At 35.9% G+C, this 14682-nt stretch overlaps 1 protein-coding gene across 3 annotated transcripts in view; it reads right to left on the reverse strand.

The window, feature by feature from the left end:
- Positions 1-14682, reverse strand: part of exoc2 (exocyst complex component 2) — a 287207-nt gene that overhangs the window by 221160 nt on the left and 51365 nt on the right. For all 3 annotated transcript variants that reach the window (XM_069909660.1, XM_069909652.1, XM_069909669.1), the window contains exons 3-4: positions 10781-10957; positions 1935-2061 (exon numbers count right to left, since the gene is read on the reverse strand). In XM_069909660.1, the coding sequence (XP_069765761.1) occupies positions 1935-2061; positions 10781-10957 (304 nt within the window). The remainder of the gene's footprint in view (positions 1-1934; positions 2062-10780; positions 10958-14682) is intronic.

Raw genomic sequence — 14682 nt, forward strand, 5'->3', positions numbered from 1 at the left:
AAAGGATATACTTTCTCTTATTAAAGGATACATGGAGTCATTTAAAGAATGGCAAACACAGGAATTTAAGGATTTAAGAAAAAAGAATAAACAACACAGAAGAGAAAATAAATAAAATAGAGATGACCTTAACAGAAATGGGAAAGAAAATGGACAAGATGGAAGAGCGGGCAGGAGCAGCAGAAATGGAGGTAGAAGACTTAAAAAAGAAATTGGAGGAATCTAATAAAAAAACTAAAGAGACACAAGAACTACTAGCTCAAAAAATAGATACAATGGAAAACCATAACAGAAGAAATAACATAAAGATAGTGGGCCTTAAGGAAGATGAAGAAGGCAAGAATATGAGGGAGTTTATTAAAGAGTGGATCCCTAAGACCCTAGGATGTCCAGAACTACAGCAAGAAATGGAAATAGAAAGGGCACATAGAGTATTGGCCTCTAAACCACAACCACAACAAAAACCAAGATCTATTGTAGTAAAATTCCTAAGATATACTACAAGAGAAAAGGTACTGGAGAAGACAATGGAAAAAGTAAGAGAGGGCAACAATCCACTGGAGTATAAAGGGCAAAAAATCTTCATTTATCCAGATATAAGTTTTGAACTCCTAAAGAAGAGAAAAGAGTTCAATACAGCAAAGGCGATTTTATGGAAGAAAGGGTATAAATTTATACTAAAGCATCCAGCGGTATTGAAAATATTTATTCCAGGACAACAAAACAGACTATTCTCGGATCCAGAAGAAGCACGAAAATTTGCAGAACAATTACAAAAATAGACTGAGGGAGGAAGACGGGTAATGAGAGTTAAAATGATCACGATTGATATGTATGTGGGTAAAGACAAAAATAGACTGAGGGATGAAGACAGGTAATGAGAGTAAAAATGATCACGATTGATATGTATGCGGGTAAAGAGGTATAAGAGTGAATAGAGACAATGTGCATACGTGAATGTATCTGTACTTAGAGGAAAATATAGATAGTATAGACAAGAATTAATAAGGGAAGGTAATGGAATAGAGAGAATAAGGAGGGATTTAAAAGAGTGACCTTTGTGACATATGAAAAGTGAAATCTTTTCTGGGGGGGGCGGGGTGGGGGGAAATAGCGGTCACTGCAAAATCAGTTGACGCTTGCGAGTGGATTCGCAAATCCAAATGGAGAGGGGAGATGTGGTTGTCCGACAAGGGATAAAGGACAACTCAGGAGGGGAAGGGGAGATTGGGGATAAATAAGATAGAAATAGGAGAATAAGGAAAATGTTGGATGTTGTAGGAATGTTGTCTTATAAAGAGTTGAAAATAAGAAAACAGAAATGGAAAAGGAGGAAAGGTAATGATGGAAAAACGGAGAGAGAAGATAAACAAAATATAAAAGGGCTACGCTGAACTATATGACTTTAAATATTAATGGAATACATAACCAAATTAAAAGGAAGAAACTACTAAATTTAAATGAATAAATGTATTCCATTAGAAAAAAAAATAACATATAGGTTAAGAAATAATATTGAAATATTCGAACAAGTATAGGAGCCTTACATTAAATACAATAGCGAAAACCTACCGGGGACAAACATTACCTAAGTTGATGGAAGGAGAAGGAAAGAAAAGAATGAACTCAGTAGAATTTCTGGTGTATTTTTGTTGATTGACAACATTGTCTGACTGGCTTAATGCAACCTAGATTGTATACCCAAAATGGATGAGAGGGGGGGGTGGGGTGGTGGCTTGGGAGGAGGGTGGGGGGGGGGGAGAAAAAGTCACTGTATATGTGTGAAAAAGAAATAGTGTATATCATGGCTAATGTGATTTATGGTGTGAAAAATAAAAAATTTTAAAAAAAAGAAACTTGTCCAATCTCATAATTAGAGGTTACTCTTAAGTGACTTTTATCAAAATGTGTTTATGGTGAAATTTATTACCCACTTGTCTATGTCTATTCCAAGAGGATTTGCTGGACGCAGAGATAAGGGAGAAATCCCTTTATTCCTATCAGTCCGCATATCATAATAGTTGATTTCTTCAACCCAAACAGCTGACTGATCCAGGATACCTGGGGGGAAACAAACAATATATAAGAAAAGAGGCACAGGATTTAAAACAATTTTGTAAGAGTTACAGAACAGTAATAGGCCTTTCTGGCTCATGAGCCCACACCGCCCAAATGCACCAATTAACCTGCAAACCCCATATGTTTTGGAAGATGGAAGGAAACCGGATCACCTGGAGGAGACCCATGCAGACATGGGTTGAACATACAAATTCCTCAGACAGAACCGGATTTAATAACATTAACCACTATGCTAAACGTGCCACTCAAAGCTATGTCTACCAATAGCTTGAAAGAATGAGGAATGGAGGCTATATCAATTGAGGGTGTTCACCCGAAAGTAATGCAGCACTTCAATAAATTTGCATACACAGCCATTATTACAGTAGGAGAGAACTGTGTGCTGCATGTTATGAATGGACCAGATAGATAGCATTGTTAAAGCTTGCTGCAAATTCCTGGTGGAGCAGTTGGATACAAGTAATGAAATTGATGTCACCTTAATTACAGAGCAAATTAGTTGCCATGAATTAAGTGAAAAATCCAGAAAGTACCTATATCTGCACAACAGTAAGGTGGGAACAAAGATTGGTTATTTTTAAACTTTGAATAGACCAGTTAAATTTTTTCTGATGTAGTTGAGGAACATAGGAGGTCACTAAGCCCCTTGTTTGTTGGGCCATAGTTCAGATCACAGCTGATTTGCACCTCAGTTTCATTTAATTACACTTTTTCATATTCCTTTGATAGACTTGCCAAATAAAGATCAACAGGTCTCAAATTTTAAATGCCCACATCAACAGCTTCAATTCAGATTTCAACTTTCATGGTGTCAATGGCATTGCTGTGTGTCTTGACCTCTGCAGTGGTATTTGCAAAAAGCAACTGTAATTAGTAAATTTCCAACTTTTATCAATATATTCTGGTTATATTCAGTGCTAATGGATGAATAGCCACTGGAAGCTGGTCAAGAATCAATCTGTTCCTATTAAAAGGAAGATTTGTGTCAGCAGGAACAAAGAAGAGTTGATTGGCTCGTGGTCATGAGAGAAATAGTAACATTGAATTAATAAACATTTAAGAAGAAAGGCAACACAGTTAGCATAGTGGTTAGTGCAATGCTGTTACAGCGTTTGAATCCGACTCTGTCTGCAAGGAGCTTGTACATTCTCCATTGATCTGCATGGGTTTCTTCTGGGTGCTCTGGTTTCCTCCAACTATTCAAAACATAACGTGGGTGTAGGTCTATTGGGTGTCATTGACTGGCACAGGTTTGTGGACCAAAAGGGCCTGTTATCATGTTGTATACCTAAATTTATAAATAAATGAGTATGCTTTCCAACAGTCGCTTTCAATGAAAATACTCCATTATTTATCATGCAATTTTTAGCTAAATCTTTAGATCATTTGAAGGCATCAAGTTTTACATGGTTTTTATACAGGTGAATCTTTGGCATGACAAATGTAAACTAAAAGTAAAAATAACTTAACGAAAAAGAAGGCCAAAAATTGTATTTTCTCTCCCTCAGGAGGACAGTCATTGAGTTGACTGAAATCCATCTCTATACATTCCCAAGCCTCTGTAGGCTTGGAAATATAAACAAAATATGCTGAAAATACTCAACACCTGTGGTAAAAGGAACATGTCATTGGGCAAAGATCTATCAGAATATCAAGAAAGGATTCATGCTCGAGCTACAATATAACATTCAATTTCTAGGTATCCCATCGTGTCATCAGCAAACTTGACGGCTCTGTTGGAGCTAGATCTGGTATTACAGTCGTGGGTTAGTAGCGTAAATAGGAGCGGCCTGAGCACACAGCCCTGAGGTGCACCAGTGCTTGACGTTCTGCTGCCAACCCATACAGACTGCAGTCTTTCCGTTAACTGAAATATATTTCTTACTTGAGATGTAAAGAGTTTATAAAAATAAGCCTCCCCTTCTCTCCCTATAACTATCATGCCCAGAGTAGGTTATTTTGCATTCAATTTATTTATGTGTTCGACTTAAGTTTTTAAAATTCAACCTTTATTTTGTTCCCTGAAAAATTGTTAGTGAAGAAATTGCAGCTTTTACTTCTTCATTCTACAAATTATTGGATTTGGTGATTATTCAACCAACTTGATGACATCACTCTTTCTGATACCAGAATCCTTAAAATTGACACAAGACTACAAGTGACCTGAAAAATGGAACGCAATCTCCACATGAGAGAGATCAAGAAATATTTGAGGGCAAGCATTAAAATTGAAGCTATTATGGTCATAAATGGCATTAATATCAAAGAGACTGCCTCCAACCTCGCTGGAAACTATATATCTAATAATTTAAAATGAGCAGTTATAATCTCCAGGTATTAATTCCCTCTGTACTCAACATACACAAGAGACATGAATTCATAAGTAGCAAGGATTTTTTAAGCATCTTAATAAGTAGTTTCTTTACATCTGTGAGCTACTAAAAGTATTAAAAGGGCATTCAGTTACTGGGAAATGATAGACTAAAGACTATTCTCACTCGATAAACTTTTTCTGCATTGGGTCGGGGCTAAATTCTAGACTTCACTTGATCAATCCTTTGGAGGAAGCTTCAACTAACATTGTACCTTTAAATTTATGTTAATATCATGAGTCATTTTTCAGGGCAAATAATATTTTATAAACAATACCCTCCTTAATGGAGTATGAATTTTATGTTACTATTTGAATGCATTGTTAAGACACCTAATGAAGCTAATTTGGACAACAATTTTTAAGTAACAACTAATCTATTGAACCCTTGGATACAATGGTGCCATTTCTGTACAGGTCCAGAAAAGAACGAGTTATTTAATAAAATGTAAAAGATTATATAAATACACACAACACGTATACATGCATAGGAATTCATAGCAAAAATATATCACACAAAAGACAAATTAATCATTGGAGAACTAACAGTGTACATTTTCTTTGCCAGCGCTAATTAGAAAGGTTGATGTTATTTTGAATACAACAAATGACAATCCAAAGCAAAAATATACTCGATCAATGAAATTACGAAATTTATTTTCAGACTTCCAGATATAAAACCTTACAACGGATCATATAGAAAATAATAATGCTTTTAAAGATTTTTTTACTCTAGGTTATATGTTTCAGAGTTTCCTGATAATAATGCTTCAATTATAAATTTTTGTGAACCACAATTTTCCTCCATTATCCTTAGAGAATTGTATAAGATTGGAGGAAGACTTATTTGAGGAAATCTCTAAAGCCATTTTATCTATCTAATCTGGGAAGGCACTCAGTCCAGACAGCTTTCCTGGAGAGTTTTTTTTTTAATATTTTTCTCACTTATTATCCTCCCGATTAAGTACTGTCTTTTCTGAATCTTTTGCAAGGGGCACTGCACCCAAAACTTTCTGTGAGGCTTCAATATCCCTGATTTTTAAAAAGAACAAAGATCCATCTGAATATGCCTCCTACAGTCCTATTTCATTATTGAATGCGTATGTTAAAAGATTGCTTCGCAAGATCAGACCAGTTTCATGAAAAATTATCACTCACATTTTAACATTCGTAGATTATTAAATATATTCACCTTCTCCTAAAAGTCCAGAATGCGTTATCTCTCTAGATACGGAGATGGCCCTTGACAGGGTTGAATGATACCTTTTTGAAATCCTAAGAAGATTCAATTTTGGACCTGGTTTCATCTCATGGATTAAATTATGATACTATTCACCTTACGAATAATCAACAATCTACTTTATTTAACTCGCATCGTGGAATGAGGCAGGGATGCCCTCTGAGTCCACTCTTGTTTGATTTGGCTTTAGAAACGTTAGCTACTGCTTTTCATGATTCTGAGGACATTTCCAGAATTTCTAGAGGCAGGGTAGAGTTCACAAGATCTCCTTATATGCGGACAACCTTCTGTTATTTGTCTCCAATCCAGAAGTATCCATTCCTTTTATTTTGTCATTACCATCACAATTCAATCACTTTTCAGGGTATAAACTAAACTTACACAAGAGTGGTCATTTTCCCCTGAATACTATAGTGCCTATCTATACCAATATCCTTTTTAAGATTGTTAAGAATCAGTTTATTTACCTAGGAATTATAGTCACCAAAAACAATAAACATTTATTAAGGAAAATTTTCTTAATTTATTAAAACAATTTAAGCAGACATTGCTTGATTTCAATAGTTGGTCATATTAACTCTTATTAAAATTATTATTTCACCCAAACTTTTATACCTTTTTAAAATGCAATTCTAGTCTTCATCCCCTCATTATTTTTTGATTCCCTTGACTATCTTTCTATATTTGGCAAAACAAATGACCTCGGCTGAATAAGCTTCCTTTGCAGAGATCTTAAAGGAATGGAGGCTTGGCATTGCCGAATTTTAGATACTATTACAGGGCAATCAATATACGTTTTATCTTGTTTTGGATTTAATATTTTAAATAGATTGGACCGCCTAGTCTAGGTCTTTTTGGAATTGAGGTCGGCTGAGAAGTTTTCCATTTTATCCTTTGTAGGAGTAGCATTTCCTTTTTCTTAGCTAAAGTTAACAGAATGATATACAGCCCTGTAGTAAAACATCCATCCATTTCAATTCAGGATTTTTTTTTGATTTAAAAGGATTTTCCTTATCAAGTTTTATATCATCTAACTAGGTATTTCCTCCTCAGCCATTTAGTATGATAATGGTATTCAGTATTGTCGAGACTTGTTGATTGACAGTTGTCTCATGTCTTTTGAACAACTATCAGCGAAGTTTAATTTACCAAATTCACAATTTTTTGAGATACTTGCAGATCAGAATTTTTCTTTTATAGGTTTAATTACCAAATTTTCTCATTGCTTGGGAATCTAACATGCTGGATGTAAATTTCAAATTACAACCCTCTCAGAAGGATTTAATAACCTTTATATATGATATGCTTTCAAAATTGCATCAGGATTCCCCCGATAAGAAAAAGAGCATGGGAGCATGATCTACAGTTTTCTATCTCAGGCAAAAATTGGGATTTGATTCTTAAATTGGTAATACTTCTTGACTATGTGCTAGACATTCTCTTTTTCATTTCAAGTTAGTACATCGGACTTACATGTCTAAAGACAAATTATCCCATATATTTCCAGATCTAAATCCCCGATGTAACAGAAGCAACCTTGATGCATATGTTCTGGTCTTTTCGAGCTCTTGAACCTTATTGGAGGGAGATTTTACATGTTTTGCTAATAATATATGTTAATCTCGAACCTAATCCTTTAATGGCTTTGTTTGGAGTGTTAGATGATATTAACGAGCTATTTTCTCATCTGATTGTCAAGGCATGCTATTTACATCTCTTATGGCACTAAGAGCTATCATATTCAGATGGAAAGATCCTGTTTCACCCACTAGTACTCAGAGGTTATGTCATGTTATGTCTTGCATTAATTTAGAAAAAGATCAGGCATTCTGCATGTGTGTGAAGGCTAATTTTTATAAAATTTGGAGTCCTTTAATGGACTAATTTGGTGCTCATTAAATCTGCTTGTCTTGATCATTGAATGTATTTATTTATGTACATGGTTTTTCCTTCAGTTAGTCATGTTTTATAGATTCAGCAGAACTGTACAACCTTTAATTTCATGTCAAAAATTCTCAGTTTATTTTTGGTAGAGGGTTAGAGTTTTTGGGTTTTTTTGTCATTCTGACAAAACTGTATGGGGAAGGGGTATATGGCTATATTTTATTTTTGAAATGTACATATACTCTTCATATTTGGTAACCTTGTGTCCTCTATACAATGTGTGCTTGTTCTATTAAAAGAGAGAAAAAAAAACCTTACCTGTTTATCTGTGGTGCCTTATTTTTTTCTTACCGTAATTACATATTTTTATGCCATTGTTTCACTGAGTATTTAATATTTCCTTATAGCACAAAATTGGGGAAAAAGCAGGTACTGCCAGATATTAGTTTTATTTACAAAACAAAAGATTTGTACAACTAAATCGTCTCAACCCAAACCTTGCAATTTTGAAGATGACAAAGGAATTTTAGGAATGAAGGTAGGTCCCTCAGGCCTGCATTGTCAAATAGATCACAGTGGATCAATATCTAAACCAAGTTTTCCTGTCTTACATCTATATCTATTGATGTTACTTATCAATCAAATTATTTGACAGCAATCAAATTATGTCCTGAATATCTCAGATCTTTGGGTGAGAATTCCACAATTTGGTCTGAGTAGCCTCACTCAAATTCAATCCATTCTCGCTTGCTACTTATTAATATGAGAGAGCAAATAAAACTTCTGCCATATCCACATTAAAATGCATTTAACATTTTATACCATTTTTTTTAAAAATAACTTTTATATGAATACAATTTCAGTTCAGGCAAACTGTTCATGAAGGATAGCAGTTAGTGCAGCAGTTAGCACAACATTATTAAAGCGCCAACAATCCAGTGCTATCTGTAAGTTTGTACATTCTCCCTCTGTCTGTGTGGGTTTTCCCAGGTGCTCTGGTTTCCTCCTACCCTCCAAAACATATAGCAATTGTAGGTTAATTGGATGTAATTGGGCTAGAGGGCCTCATGGGCCAGAAGAATCTGTTAACCAAGCTGTACATTTAATTTTAAAATGTAAATTGACAGTAATCGATGGTATCAGTCTGATGAATCTACTTCACACCTCTTCAAAGACTAAACATCTTTCCTATGCTGTGGAGCCCAAAATAGAATGTTTTCATTAAATGGATCCTGACCAAAGCTTTATGAAATGGGTTGCTGTCCTTTCTATCCTGTCCCTTTTGAGATAAAAACATAAAGAAAACAGAGAAAAATCAAACAGTTTATCAAATATATTCCAGTCATGCAATTTTACACATATTCTCTACATGCTAAATCCCAACATCATATCTACCATCATGAACAACAGATTTTCATATCTTTCCACTTCATCAGAACATTGAACATCACAACACAGTACGGACATTCAGCCCATGATGTTGTGCCCAATATATGCCTCTCATTGTCACCTCTCATCCTTCTATGCTCCAAAGAGAAAATCCCTAGCTGTTAACTTTGCCTCATAAGACACATTCTCCAATCCAGGAATCATCCTGGTAAATCTTCTCTGCACCTTTTCCAATAGCTTCCACATCCCTCCTACAATGAGGTGACCAGACTGAACACAATATTCCAAATGTGGTCTAACCAGAGTTTTATAGAGCTGCAACATTACCTTGAAACTCTTGAACATAATCTCCCCAACTAATGAATAGTCTTTTTAATTCTCGATTATCCTCTGCATCAACTTTGAGGGAGCTATGGATTTGAATCCAGACTGTTAAGAACCCTGCCATTAGCCATGTACACTGCCTTCATTAGACCTTCCAAAATGCATTACTTCACGCTTATCTGGATTGATTTCCATTTGCCACCATTCCATCCAGTCTCTATGCTGTGGTAACCTATTACAACCTTCTACACCATCCACAATACCTCTCACCTTTGCTTCATCTGCAAAATTACAGACCCATCCCTCCACATCTTCATCCAGATCTTTTTTTTTTTAATCACAAGGAGCAGGGGCTCCCGAACAGATCTTCACAGAACTCCGCTAGTCACTGATTTCCTGGCAGAATAAATTCCTTCTACTACTACCCTCTTCTTTTGCAGACAAGAAAATTCCATTGATCCATGCCTTGTGACTTTCTGAATGAGTCTACCATGGGGAATCTTGAAAAATGCCTTGCTAAAATCCATATACACCCTATCTACCATTCTACCAGTTCAGATGCAGACTGTTCCTCCAATATATGTTCCCTGGAAGAGAACCCAATGATCCAGAAATATGAAGCCTTCCCCCCCTACACCATCTCTTTCCCCATATGTTAAGCTGCATTATCCTCTTATTTCTAACCTTACTAGCAAGTGGCAGAGGTAGCAATTCTGAGATCACAATCCTGGAGTTCTTGCCCTTCAACTTAACACCTAACTCCCTGAGTTCTCATCAGCCTCCCTACCTACATCCTTACATGCATTGCAACATCTGGCTGCTCACCCTCCCTCTGGAGAATGCTCTGAACCCGATCTGAGAGGTGGGAGGCAACATCCTATTCCAGATTCTCTAGCTATTCAACAAAATCTCTTATCTGCTCCCCTAACTGTGGAATCCCATATCACTATGGCTTGCATTTTATTCTCTCTCTCTCTCACAAGGCTAGACTGGTCATCCCCTCAACAGTATCCAAAATGGTATACTATTATTAAGGCGAATGGCCATAGGAGTATCTTGCACTGACTGCTTGTTCCCTTTCTGTCTCCTGACTGACACCCAACATCTTCTTCCAACCTTCTTGGTGTGATGGCATCCCTGAAACTCCTGCCTAACATCCACAGCCTCCCAAATGATTCAGAGTTCATGCAACTCCAGCTCCAATTCCCCAACATGGTTTGTAAGGAAGTATAGCGAAATTCATTTTGTTCAAGGAAGAAGCTCTTCCTGAACTACTTTTCAATATTACATCTTTTGGTGTTACTTTCTGTTTCAAAGGTTATAATAATGGTCAGATCTTTCTTTAAAATGTTGCTGAAAATTCAAAACTAAGAAGTTTATCAATGTTCGTATAAATTCTGTGAAAAAATGTAAAGCATTGTAGAAATATAGAAATCATCTATGGAAATAAAGAAATGTATTATAAAAAACAAAATAATCAACAAATAACGTACCTATTTTCTCTTGCTTCATCAGTCTGAAGGAAACAGTCGAGGTTCCTCTGCCACCGGATCTAGTGGTTACAATAATGTCTCCCTTATCATTCTTTGCTGGCCCAACGCGACAGACTATTTTACTAGGAGACATCCATTCTGCAGTTAGCAAACAGTTGTGTCCACAAATTGACAGACCTTTGGGGGGGGAAAAAAAAAGATTTTAAGACATACATTTGAAAATATTGTGAAAACACTGTACAGTAAAACTCCATATAATCCAGAAATCAAGCCTCAAGCAAAAGACAAAAAAAATTGTGGAAAATAAATAGGTAAAAATACTAAAGTTTAAAATTGGCACGCCTTGCTGTTAGTTCCCAATCATAAAACATGCAATCTCAAGCAATCGGTAAATTCACCTACTAACCACCATAGTTGCCAGATACCAGGGATTTTTACTTTAGTTCAGATTTCCACGCATATTACAAGAAATACAAGTAGTTTTAAGACAAAAAATTAGTCCAGTGTTTCAGAAAGCATCGTGTTTTGAGAAAGATTAGATTGGAAATAACATTTAAAAAAATTTTTAAAACATATTTCATTGTCCTCACACAAAGATACACAATGTAATTTTTTTTAAAGTTAGGCAGGTTAATTTACCTGTTAGGTTGGTTAATTTACCTCTGAGAATTAATAGCATTCAATTTTAAAGACTAAGGAAACTTTACACCATAAATTATTCACTAGTTATGAGACAGGGCAAACCATAACTAAAAATAAAATCTATTACTTTTCATAATATGGTGGGACAGAACAACGTAGCCAAAGCACACAACCCATAGAATAATAGGCCAAGGGTTTTCCTAATATGGAAAAACCCCAAATACAGTCATGACTCTATAGGAAAGTACAAAACAAATGCCCTCAAATGCCCAGTAGAATTTTTAATAACATGAATGTATCAATAATTTGCTCCCTCACTTGGCTACAAAGGGGAACTAGAGTTAATTAAATAAAAGCAGATGGAAAACTATAAAAACATTTTAGTATTTACAACATTTATCAGGTTAAAAAGAGATAGCTTAGTATTTCAGTCTGTGTCTCAATATCTATTCTACCTTTTTAAAGATAGTCATCGTACATTTAACTATCAGCATAACTGATAACAAAAACATAATGCAAAATTAGATAGATCACTGAAGGAGTTGTGAAAAAATGTTCACTGGTAGCAAACATGCCTTCTATAAACAATATCTACTGCTTTATTTTTAAAAGCATGTAGACACTTTGATACAAAATACCAATGAACTGAGTTCTCGGAAATGGCGAATATTCTTGAAACAAAAACCTGAAGTTACAATGCTGCCAAATCTCCAGAGCAGCTAAATCGATTATAACAGAGGTGGAATCCTTATTAAATTACCCAAATGTATACAGGATCTCACCAGGCTACAAAGGCCATTCTCAATGTTATTTTAGCTATGGTCCTCTTAGGACACAGATCAAAGATTATGGGCCCTCTTCACTGAGAAGAACTCAAGTTTAGTTGGTTTCTTTTTTATGTCTTTTACCGGATTACACAGGAAACAAAAATAATTTTATGATTTCCATACGTGCCCCACTTAAAGGTGGGGGGGGCGGCTGTATTGCTCCTGTTGAGAATAGATGATTTCTAACCCACAGAAATCTAACTTTATGCAAATTCTCCCATTCATTTTTCGGCTAATAATAATTGTGAAATATTTCATGGTATTCATTAATAACTGGATACAGCATATTTCAATTGTGGTTAATATTAGGGTGATTATGCAATGAAATGAAAGAATTATAGCTAGTTTACATATGGTGATGTGTAGCTGTAGAAAATGAACATTTCTGACTTGGAGAAATTGGATTATGAAAAGTTATCAGAAACAGAACACGGGACAGCAGGAACACTCTTCAGTACTGCCTAAACATCTCAGGCATCAAGCAATACCTTGCATCTGCAAACTCTTCTCAGTGAAATTGACAACAATAATTATGAAAATAATGGCATCTTCATCTATTAGGTTTTTAACCTCACTATTGAAATGTGTGCAATGTATACATGGCTATCATCAACTATTAGATGCTCCTTGAAGTTGGGACTGAGATTGCATTGTGAGAAAACAGAAGTGTGATACCAATCCTGCATTAATATAGGATCAACACTTAAAAAACACATACATTAAGTTGGTTCAGAAAAAATGCCCTGCCAAGAAGTGCAATTTAATTTTATTTCAAATTACACAAAAAAAATGCTACCATGGAGATAAATCCTGGTCACAACTTATACTTTCAGCTGCTAAAAGGCTCAAAGCTCCACACAAAACAAGCTTTATTTTTCTCAACAATTTTATCCTTCTCATTATTGATACACCAACATCTTACCATACTGGGGCTCCAGTCAACTCTAGCACCCCATCAGAACAGTTTTGGTAGCTTCTGTCCACAGACTATTTTGTGTCAAAAAACAAGAGCAACTGAGCACAGCAAACTCTGCATTACAGCCATCTGGTAATGAAAATTTCACTTGCAGAATTCATAAATTCTTACTTAAAAGTTTGAGATGCAGAGTAGATGATGCAGCCGAGCTCAAAAGAAAAAAATATGATAAGGACCATTTTCTAGTCATGCCACCTCCATTCCTCTGCATCACAGGATTACCTGTACAATTTTCTCCCCACTTAAATGTGGGCACTTCAGAAAAGAAAGTGGTGCAGAGCAAGTAGATCAAAAGGGATTATGAAGTGTCATTAGTGAGTCAAATGAAAGAAAATCAAGGCCCTCTCTTCATACATTAAAAGCAAGAGGGTAACCGGGGAGAGGGTAGAACCACTCAAGAACAAAGAAGGGGATCAATTCTGGACCCAGAGGAAGTGGGCAAGGTATTTGACAAGTATTTTGCATTGCATTCACAAAAAAAGGCCATGAGGGACAGTGAAATAAAGAAGTGATATGCTGAGATTCTGGGGAACCTTACTGTCAAGTAATAGGGGACATTTGGTCACCTGAATGATATTCAGGTGGATATCCTTTGGGCTCTATCCAGGTTGTTGAGAGTCAATAGAGGAGGTTGCTTGGGCTTTGACAAAGATCTTTGCATCCTTTTTAGTCATCATTTAGTTCCCACAGTAGTGAAAGATATACTTGCTTCTAGAAAGGCAGAAATTTATTGGGGATAGTAGGCATGGATTCAGTGCGGGAGATAAGTAGTACCAACTCGAATGATATTTTTATGCAGATGATGAAGATGTTAAATGATGGCAGGGCAGTGGACATTCCATGAAATTTAGTGAAGTTGTCAATATTGCCCACATGACAGGTTGATCCAGAGAAGAAGGCATATTGGATTCATGCAGACTTGACAGATTATTTTCAAAATTGAAATGGCCATAGAAGATGGAGGGTAAAGGTGAACAAATATAATTTTGACTGTAGGTCTGCAGCCAGTGGCATTCCATAAATGCTGTGTGAATTTGTTTGTACAAAAATGGAGACGAGTGAGTTTGCAAATAATACAAAAATTGAAGATTTGTGGATAGTGAAGAAGAGCACCAGCAAGAGAGAGACCAGTTGGAAATAAGAGGAGAAAGGGCAGATGGAGTTTAATCCAGACAAATTTAAGCTGATGTACTTTCGGAGGTCAAATTTAAGATAAAAATAGACACAAATGGCAGGACTCAAGGAAACGTTAATGGATCTTGGGGTAAAAGTCCATAGCTCTCTGAAAGTAGCAAATACAAGAAGATAGGGTGGTAAAGAAGGTGTTCAGCATTCTTTCCTAAACTCGTAGAGGATTGAAGGCAAAACTCAGGAAGTCATGTTGAAGCTGCATAAAACTTCATTTTGGCCAGACTGTAGAGTTCTGGTCATCACATTATCAGAAGGATGTGGAGGAT

The sequence above is a fragment of the Narcine bancroftii genome, chromosome 1, assembly GCF_036971445.1.
Source record: "Narcine bancroftii isolate sNarBan1 chromosome 1, sNarBan1.hap1, whole genome shotgun sequence".
Taxonomy (NCBI): Eukaryota; Metazoa; Chordata; class Chondrichthyes; order Torpediniformes; family Narcinidae; genus Narcine; species Narcine bancroftii.